Source organism: Endocarpon pusillum, assembly GCF_000464535.1.
Source record: "Endocarpon pusillum Z07020 unplaced genomic scaffold scaffold1400, whole genome shotgun sequence".
In the NCBI taxonomy this organism is placed as follows: domain Eukaryota; kingdom Fungi; phylum Ascomycota; class Eurotiomycetes; order Verrucariales; family Verrucariaceae; genus Endocarpon; species Endocarpon pusillum.
The window spans coordinates 6,951-17,464 of NW_006916007.1; the positions used below are offsets into that span (position 1 = coordinate 6,951).

Here is a 10,514-nt window from a genome sequence, read left to right on the forward strand (position 1 = left end):
CACGATTTTGAGCTTCTGATTCGAAACGCTCGAAAATGAACCTCTCGGATTCAATAGAGGTATTGTATATCCCTCTCTTGCCTAGCATAACGCTCAACTCTATAGTATAGAACGAATCTCCAGCATCGCTCTTCGACGGAGTCTCCTGGATCTCCTTCTCGATCTCCTCTGGCTCAGCCTCATCCTGCGCGTTTTCTTCGTCTAGAAATTCAAGCTCTGAGGAGGGTGGAGCAGTTGATACATCCTCTTGACGGCGCAGAGAGATAGGCTGCGTTGATACAGCTCTTTTACGCCCTGCTGGCCCTGCTGGCCCTGCTGGCCCTGGAGAACCCTTTTCGGAGGATCTCTTAGAGCTCTGAGATGCTACAGACTCCTCTCTAACCCTCAAAATCACCTTCTGCGCCCCTGTTGACTGTGCAGAGGCTGGCGGGGTATCTCTATCTGCGTCATCAAGGCGCCGTGGGGCTCTCCCTGCGGTTGAACGCTTCTCGCGATTCAACACCATGGTTTTCTATCTCGAAATTTCGGCAGCAAGGTCACAAGAGAGTCAATTTTACTATCTGGGCAATTTTGGGCATTCTACTACGATAATTAGGTGGTAAATGGCCATCCTCTGCCCACACCGCAATTCTGCCCCGCAGCGCCAGCAATTCGAGGGTAGCGCCAAGGAATTGCAACACTTTCGCAATGCACAGTAACATTTTGGAACCCGTCCAGAATAGCACTCCGGGGACGGGTATATGCTTGATCTTTACGAAAGCACGATCTAAACACCAGTTCTTGCAACTATTGATATATCTTATGTACACTGTCGAATACTTTATCTACTATCACTGTGGATCATTCAAGTGATTCAAGATCTTAACCTTGCTCATTGGTTGCCTTGGTCTGCGTCCAGCCTCGCTGAATTACACCATGCCTAATGTGAAAACAGTCAGCTCGGTACGGAGTACTCTGTCCTATCAGACGAAATGTGGCGCAAATCGTCGTTCAGCCTGCTTGAAAAATTTCTCTCACCTCCTCGCAAGCCTTCGCAACTGATACATTTATGGCAATTCGGATGAACAACTTGATTTCTCTATTTGGCAAGCAATATTTAAGGGGCTTCAATTCCTTTCCACCTATCATCACTGTTGTGACGCCTTGAATAACGAAGGATCCTTTTCTCTTCCTAACGCGAAATGAGCTCACCGCTGTTGATTGATGATGAGGCTGAATCTAGCGGAGGACGCGCCCCAAACCTGTCCTTTTGCTCACCCGTCTGGATCGAAGAGTTGGGCTTCACAACACTTTATGAGCCTGAAATTAGCGATGTGGCAGCCGATCTCGTTTTTGTTCATGGTCTGCAAGGCCATCCCCGCAAGACATGGAAATTCTCAGGCAGCACAAGAGAAAAGGTGCTTAGCACTAACAGCAACGAGAAAAAAGGCGGAATCTTTGGACTGAGAAAGAGTGGTCCTCAATGGTCTGAGAAAACGGTCAAGAAGTCTCTTTATTGGCCGACAGACCTGCTACCAAATGATGTGCAAAACATCCGTATCCTCACGTATGGCTACGATTCTCATGTTACAAGGTTCTTTCAAGGTGCTGCAAACCAAACCAATATCTCCGATCATGGACGCTCGTTTCTCAACGATTTAAGCTCCCAGCGGCGAACTTGCCGCAAGCGACCTATCATCTTCCTGGCTCACAGCCTAGGCGGCCTTATTGTCAAAGAAGCCTTACGCCGAGCCCGAGAAGAGAAGTATCATTCGCATCTTCAAGACGTTTATAACTCATCGAACGCTATTATCTTCTTTGGAACGCCTCACTCTGGTTCTCCGGATGCTGCATGGGGAGAAATTTTGCGACGTATTGCAGCGATCGCTCAATTTGACACAGCAAGACCAATAATAGCTGACCTGGATCCACGGTCGGGAAGCTCCAAGCTGGACGAACTGACCGAGTCATTTAGCATTATTTGCGAGGAGAGAAGCCTGAAGATTTACTCCTTCCAGGAGTCAAGGGGCAAGACAGGCACGAAATTGCTTCAAAACCTTGTAAGCATTCTCGTTATGGCCTTGCAAGTTACAAGTCTAAAACTTATTGTACTAATGTGGGTCCAGGTAGTACCCAAAGAGTCTTCAGCCATAGGCGACCCGAAGCATGAGATCAGGGATGTAATCAATGCAAATCATATGAACATGTGCAAGTTTAGCGGGGAGAACGACGGTGGATATAAGAAAGTAATATCGGCGTTGCATTTGATCCTGGATGCTTTGAAGGATGGGAGTCATGGAGGAACTGCAGACCCTAGCGAGCGGGTCGAACGCTGGAGCTCTGGTGCGTGACGGTTGTATAATTAAAGCCCCAGACCCATGACACGAGGCCTACTAACCATCAGCAAGCTGTTCTTGACTCCCTTAGTTATGAAAATATGGACACCAGAAAAGCGCAGCTGGTACCTGCAAATGACGAATCTCTGGATTGGATCTGGTCAACCTCTCCTGGTCGATCAGGAATGGTAGATTGGTTGTCTCAAGGAGATGAGATTTTTTGGATCTCCGGAAAGCCCGGGAGTGGGAAGTCGACGCTTATGAAATACCTCAGCAGACATTATAAGACCCGGGACTATTTGGGTCAGCGAAATACACAGAAATGGATAATTGCTGACTTCTTCTTTGACTTTCGAGCTGGAACCGGAACAGCTAACAACCTCGATGGTATGATGAGATCGCTACTTGCACAAATGATCGGGCAGATCCCAGACTTGGCATCATACGTGCCGTTCGACGGAAACACAGATCTTGCCATCCGAAGACCGCAGTCTATGGACGTTGGGAGAATGCAAGAGGTTCTCTCCTCCGCATGTAGGGCTCTGTCGCCCAACGTTTGCGCCTTCATTGATGGACTCGATGAGTATCAGGGAAACGTGCTGGATCTACTGTCGCTCCTGAAAGCTATGACCGAAGATTTCAAGTTCAAAGTATGCTTAGCAAGTCGCCCTGAGCCCGCCATCCAGCAACTTCTAGAGAAATTTGAAGGCATGAAAATGCACGAGCACAATGCCAGGAGCATCGAATTATATGTCACAAACAGGATCAGGTTGGTACAAGCAGATCAAAACGACCAGTTGGTCAACGACCTGGCCCGAACCATAGTGGAGTCCGCTGAAGGTGTTATTCTATGGGCTAGACTGGCCGTGGATGACCTGCTGATGGGATACATTGAAGGGGAACTTAGAGCCGAACTTCACCGTCGACTATTGAATCTTCCAAAAGCGTTAGAAGACCTGTATCAACGAATAATCGATCATATTGAACCACGACATAGAACTGATGCGTCCGTCATTCTCCAACTTGTTAGCGGAGCAACCCGTCCTCCCAAATTGGACGAGCTCCAGTCCGCGCTGGCTATCGTATCAAGCAAAACAGGTCTCAATCTTGCCTGGAGGGAACCCTATGGATGTGATCTGGTAGCCCGGAGGATACATGCTCGAGTCCGCGGCCTTGTCGACATGGTCCCTCTCCCTGACGGTACAGGTATCAGCGTACGCCCTATTCACCAGACGCTGCGGACGTTTTTGGGACGCACAAAGTGGCTAGAGGGCGCAGAAAGTGAAACTTTCAAAGCAATTTACCCTGACAACTTTTGGCTACGAGTGTGCAGCCAATCTCTTGCTTCACCCATCTCAAAAGACTCCCTTAGCAAACTAAGACAGGCACGTCCTTTAATAGATCCCGACGTGCCTGTCCTGTCAAAAGCTTACATACCTGACTGTAACTGGTGTCATCAGGCTTTTGTGGTGGGGGAACGGCCAGTCATTCGGTATGCTGCAGAAAACGTATTTAAGCATGCGGTAGAATGCGAAGCGACGGACAAATCTTCATATCACATTCTTTCTGCTGCATTGTGCTGTCCATTGATATTGCTTCACTTTGATCGAGGTTGGAGTAGGTGCTCCTGCGTGAATATGTGGAACCCAGCAGGTTCTGAATCGCATTCGACATCGTTGCTTTGGGGAGTTCTCCACAACTTATACCTATATTGCGGCGATGCAATTCAAAATGGTGAAAGTTTTGGAATTGACGGTGGGCAGGCTTTGTTGGCTGCTATTTCAAATCTTTCCACCAACCCTTACTCAGAGCAAACAGCGAAGTTGTTGTCGCTGGTATTGGACGAGGGCGTTCGAATAACTGATTATCACATTTTTCAGGCTATAAGAAGTCTTCTCCCCCCGCGCTTTCTTCAACAAATGCTCCAAAGAAAAGATTACACACCTGGCACAGGTTTGCGGGTGGGTTCTCTGGGAGAAGAACGCAATGTAGGTCTCCTATGGGCATGGGCAAGGGCAAATTCTTCACATGACCCTGAGCGTTATGCGACACTGCTAGATTTCATAATTACTTTCGGAGAAGACATTAACGACTTTTGTTCTAGCAATGGCACCGTGCTCCATGCCGTTGTTGGGTTATTCCACCTCGACGAAGATTTGTGTGCTCAAAAAGTACAAATGCTCATAGCTCGAGGCATCGATATAGACATCAAAGGCCCCTATGGGACCGCGTCGGAATATGCTTACCAGCAATGGCGGAAGGAATGGCGGAAGGAATGGCGGAAGGAATGGCGGAAGGACTGGCGGAAGGACTGGCGGAAGGAAAGGCACACAAGTCGAATCCAGGGTTTGCTTCTATCATCTGAAGCTGCCATTAAGAAGCCACAGCACGTGGTACGAGGCCAAAGAGTCATAAAGACAGTAGCAGAGATGGTCGAACTGGAAGGTTCACAGCCTTGACGATATCGTCAAGGTGCATGAGTGCTGTGAGACACAAGATAAGGGGTCTTACACCTTGGAAGCCGTTACAAAAACAGCAGGACAGTGGCAGAAATGATCGAGCTAAAGGTTTGAATCTTGTTCTCCACATGCGCAGAAAGTTCGCGCCACACCCACCAAAACAATCTCATACTTGTCGGCCACATTGGGTCTCTCTATGTCAGCACTCGGACCATGAATTTAATCAACGGACGATGTCCTTACTGGCAAGGGTTAGCCTCTCGCAGCACCTCACCGCCTCGTTGGAGGCTGGAAATATTCGAGGATGGCGCTTAGAATCTCGGTCCAGTTCCTCGAAGATTGGTCCCAGATCTTGAGCATCATGTGCTCATGCGCAAAAGCGAAAGAAACAAACTCTCGATGAAGGCCTGTCTCGGGCTCTTCCTCTTTATGTGGGACGAGGAGGTTGTTGAAGAATTATTCCAGATGATGTTTTTGACTGAATTCACGGCCAGCTGATACCACTACTTCTCTTTAAGGACGAAGCTGTCACACAAGGGAGGCAATGAATAAATTTTTCTTCTGTCAATGGATTGACTCCACGTGTCCTTGGTGCGGATAGCGACCGCCTGAGGTTGCAGAGACTATCGATGAGGTATTTTCCGGCAAAGATATATATTTTGGCGTGGTAGAGAAGTGGCGGAGTTGCTTTTACGCCTGAAATGGGGTCCCTGTTTAGGAGTCATTCGTCGGTTAAGTGACTTGAGTGGTCTTCGTTTGTGAGATTGTGAAATTCAGACCAGAGCCGATCCGCTTTCATGGTTCTGTTTTCTTCTCGACTTCCGAAAGACTAGATGTTGGAACTAATATTGGTGCACCTAGCAAACCATCCACGAAATAGCTTTTTGTTCTTTACTGGCTCGGTGTGATATCTTCAAGCAAAGTGTGGCAATCCCTCAAATGACTCCACATAGATTCATCAGATTCAAATTTTCCGTGACCCTTACCCAGCTTCGTATCGCACCTAAAGCAGTACCAGATATAGCCATGGGTACCCGAGATCCCGGGGGTATGGGGTTCGACGTATGAATCTCTGGCAGTGGATGCCACGAAGATGGTCGATTACTTCTCCTAGGTCCCACAGGTACTAATTGTTACAAAGTATATCTATACCAATGTATGATCGAGACATTAGGGGCATCTTTTTGACGACTTGCATTTATTTTGCAGAACATATGCTGTTTCACAGCAAAGAACAGGGCGGACGAGGACTATAATTTAGGAGCAGGATGATAAGAGGCGATAAGCAAGAGAACAAAGGGCGATAGGTAGCAATAGATGGAAATATGTCACAGCAAATGACCTGCTCAAATAGGCGACGGAATTTTTTCACAGCCTCGGTGGGTAAAGCCACTTTAAACTTACAAGGACAAGGGATGGCTAAAGATATGGCTAGTCAGAGGCAAGAAGCTGGTCAGCAGCCTAGCGCTATGACGCTGTGATGCTGTGAGGCCCAGAAGTAGCGGCGCAATAAGCTAGCAGGGGAGGCCAGCTAGGAGGGAAGCGGTAGAGGAAGGAGTAGAAGAAAGAAAGGAAGAGACGGTGAGGGAGATGAAGGAGCAGCGGGCTCTTTATACCCGGGCTAGGCGGCGAGGGGCTGTGTTCCCCGATCGAGCGGTGCTAAACTGGAAGAAAGGGCGCACTGGCACCTACTAGACGACACATAAATTAACCATAGTCAGAGTTATACTTCCTTACCGCAAGATGATCTTCTTAATCATGCTTCGCCGCCCACTCTTTGTAAAATTCCAGACATTCCTTGTTGGCCACACTTGCACTGGTCTTGATGTTCATGCCAGAAAGAATCTGCTTCACTGCTCCTTCAACCTTCTTTCTGTTTACCGTCACCAGGATAGCTAGTGTCTCCTTAATGAAGCCAGGTACATGTTGTCCACTCAAATCCTTTCTAATATAATCTTTCACCTTTTGAACCAGTTGATCATTAAATAGCTTTCCTTCTGCCATCTATAGGAATAGAACCACAGTTTCATCTTTGTCTTTCTCTTGTTGTGTTACGCGGAAGGCCATGCAACAGGGTATGGGGGTGCTATAGAGATAGCGGAGAGTCACGAAGAAGCTATGGAGGGCAACTGTATGACTGATGTCGAATAGTATGGTGATGGCTGACTATCTAAGTGCTATGGAGGCGAGGATAGAGATATGACGCGCAGGGCGCCAAGCCTGCCCTAGCCCTCAGCCCTAATGCCCCTTTGGGCCATAGGGCAATCCGTGTCGTAACAGTTGCCGGCAGCAGAAAAAAGGCCACGGCCTTATGGTCATAGAAGAAAAACAAGTGTGCACAGAAACGCACAGAAATAACGCAGAAATAGTGCCAACACTCCTTCCCCTTTGGGCCGCGCTGTGGTCGACCTCGCGGCTCTCCATAGAGAGTCGCGCCGCGAGCTTGTCGACGCCCGTCGATATAATCTGGCGGAGGGGGGAGGTTTCATTGATAGGGATCATCATTAGGGCTCAGAGCAGGGTCGAGATGAATCTTGCTAATCACTTAGTGGATTCTCCAGGCCGCAGGCACAGGTCCATTTGCAGTACATTGCCCTTACCAACAGCCTCAAGGATTCGAAAAGCTCTAGTGTAGCGTGGGGAGAGTGCGAATTTGCGTGCAGAAGGCAGCGAGTAGCTCTTTAGCGAAAGCGCAACCTAGCCTAGCTAGAGTCAAAAGATCAATCTTGGATTGCTCTATTTATTATTACTTCTGCAGCAATCTAAAGCCCTTCTGTAACTATATCTCTAGCAGCTTCGCGCTCCTATACTAACTGCTCTAGCACTTCTAGCATTAGTAGTGTTAGCTAAGTGCTAAGAGTAAAGCTATAAAAATAACTTAAAATAGGGTCTGAGTAATAACAAAGAAGTAATTGCTATTAAAGTAGAACTTAATAGTAGGTAGGAATTCTTTCTAATTGCCTTACATAGTATTAATATAGAAGTACAGTACTATTTCTAGCTCTTAATTAACTCATTCTAACTAGCTATTTACTAAGGAATAATATACTATAATATAGATTAGCTAAGTGCTAGCTAATTTGAAAACCCTCTTTTATAGTATAGTGATAAATTAAGCATCCTGATTAATAGTAATAGTGTTAGGTAGGCCATAGCCCCTTCTGCAGAATACATTATCTTAGAGGCATTTAGCCTAATCCTTAGCTGACTATGCCTTCTTCCTTGTTTTGAAAGCAACACGTTTTAAGAATTGATCTATAATAATAAGTATTATATCATGGCTATCCTTAAGGGGCAAATCAGTAATAAAATCCATTATTAGAGAGTAGAAAGATTGCAGAGGCGCTAGAAGTGGCTTTAATAGCGCTGCAAAGCCTATATAGCGTGACTTATTTATTCTATAGCCTGCGTAGTAATGTATATAATCTAGTATCTCCTTACTTATCTTAGGCTATTATAGACTAGCAAGCGCTTTATGCAGCCTAGTATAGCCGCTATGTAACTAATTATTATATATAGCCTTAAGCATAGCTTTTCTGAAGCTTTAGGGAATAATAAAGTGTGACTTAGCTTGCTATATATTAATTCAGACTAGGTTAGAGCTACTCTCTTAATAAAGGAGGGCATAAGGCCTATTAGGCAGTTACTAGAGGTTAGGAGCTAGTAAAGGCATAGCCTAGAGCTGCTTAAATAGCTCGCTAAACTCCTCTTTGACTTTTGCATAAAGCCAGGTAAGCTCTGCGTCATCTAATCCGAGTAGAACTATGCTAAGATAAGCTTGCTTCTCCTCCTTAGATTAGTGCTAGCTATAAAGTGTAACTAAAAGCCTAGATAGGGCGTTCGGAACCACTATATCTTGACCTTCCTTATAGATGACGGTCAGATTATTCTAATACTAACTTAAGAATATAGCCTATCCTTATTAATAAGTATTTATCTTAAGAGGAGATTACGTACGTAGTAATCTTGCTACTAAGATTACTAGATTCGCTTAATAATTAATATATATAATAGTCTTTATTTATTTAATGTAGATTTATAAATGCTTAACTGTCTATACAAGTCTAGATAGCTCTAGATCTATTAGCTAACAGTTGCGTTTAGTAGGCGTTAAGCACTTTAAGAGAAAGATAATAGGCCTTAGCATCATTTTTAAAGGCTTAAGAAGGTCTTTAGCTTTCGCGCCTTTGAGTTAATACATAATAACACTAAAACCAAGCTCTTTTGAAGCGTTAAGAAATATGTATAGCATCTTTGCAGGATTAAAATAGAATAATTAATATATATAATAGTCTTTATTTATTTAATGTAGATTTATAAATGCTTAACTGTCTATACAAGTCTAGATAGCTCTAGATCTATTAGCTAACAGTTGCGTTTAGTAGGCGTTAAGCACTTTAAGAGAAAGATAATAGGCCTTAGCATCATTTTTAAAGGCTTAAGAAGGTCTTTAGCTTTCGCGCCTTTGAGTTAATACATAATAACACTAAAACCAAGCTCTTTTGAAGCGTTAAGAAATATGTATAGCATCTTTGCAGGATTAAAATAGTATAGGATATCTGTAGCTTTAGTAAATACGCTCTTAAGGTCCTGAAACGCAATTGTATACTTGCTCTTCTAAAGCTCTCTAAATTCCTTTGCTCTGTAGCCTTTTTTCTCTTACAGCTTCTTTAATAGAGATCTCTTCTCTCTTTTAGGGCCTTAAAAGATAATTATTTTAAGCTGTTATAACGTCTTAGCGTATTGCGTAAAATAAGGGACTTGCTAATAATGCTAGCTAACAAAGCTAATAAAGTGTTTAAGGTTATAGCTATTCTTAAGGATATCCTACTTGGTTATAGCTATAAGTTTCTCTCCTGCTATTAAGTAACTAAGTCTGCTAACAAGTTTTCTAAGCGCTACTAGCTCTTAAAAGCTAAGATAAGTCTTTGTAGCTTTAAAAGTGTAGCTAGTATTAGTGAAACATCGAAATATAGTATCTAAGTCATGTAGATGCTAGCTAAAAGATCCTCTTATAAAAATATTAATATTATTAATATAAATGTTAATAATCTTTTATAGTAATTTAATAAGTAGGCATTTAAAAGTATGTTAGTTATAAGCAAGAGAGTTTTTGAAGCCTATAGGAGTTATATGAAATAGCTCTAGGCCTTAATATAATACTATTGCTATTTAATATTAATTATTAGGATGTGTAAAATGCTAGTAAAAGCTAAATACAAAATTAATAAAAGAGATATAAATAGCTAGGGCTATAGCGGTAAGGATATCCTTCTAAAGAGGCAAGGGGTACACATCTAACTTTATAATATTATTTAGAGGTTATAAATTTACTATAGGCCTTACCTTTTTAATAGCTCCTTCTAAGGTATACTTATAGATTATAAATACTAGTAAAGAGTAAGGAGAATGCTTTACTAATACTATTTGACTAAGCTAGATATTTTTATTAAATATATTATTAATTACTTGCTTTATATATAGAGCGTTGTAATAAGGAGGTTAAGACTTAAGATTTCGTTCCAGCTTAGGAGCGACTTTAATACGTAGCCACTCCTCTTTTAGCTAGCGTATTATATTAGGTCTATTATTAAAGATAACTATAAAGCGCTTTGCTAGCTTTTAGAGCTGCTTTTGTTAATCCAGAGGTAGCTTATTATTAATATATATCTCTTAATAGGTAAAAGTAAAAAGATCAGGGACCACAATACCCTTAGAGAGTTTGTATTAATAGCAGGGC

The 10,514-nt window shown here is 43.6% G+C and overlaps 1 protein-coding gene across 1 annotated transcript; it reads left to right on the forward strand.

Moving 5' to 3' along the window:
- Positions 1-1,181: 1,181 nt before the first annotated feature.
- EPUS_08470 (uncharacterized protein) lies at positions 1,182-4,774 on the forward strand (the record flags this gene model as incomplete). The annotated part of the gene is made up of 3 exons (XM_007801909.1): positions 1,182-2,039; positions 2,106-2,322; positions 2,388-4,774. The coding sequence occupies 3 exons, from the start codon at positions 1,182-1,184 to the stop codon at positions 4,772-4,774; spliced, it is 3,462 nt and encodes a 1,153-aa protein (XP_007800100.1).
- Between the last annotated feature and the right edge of the window lie 5,740 nt (positions 4,775-10,514).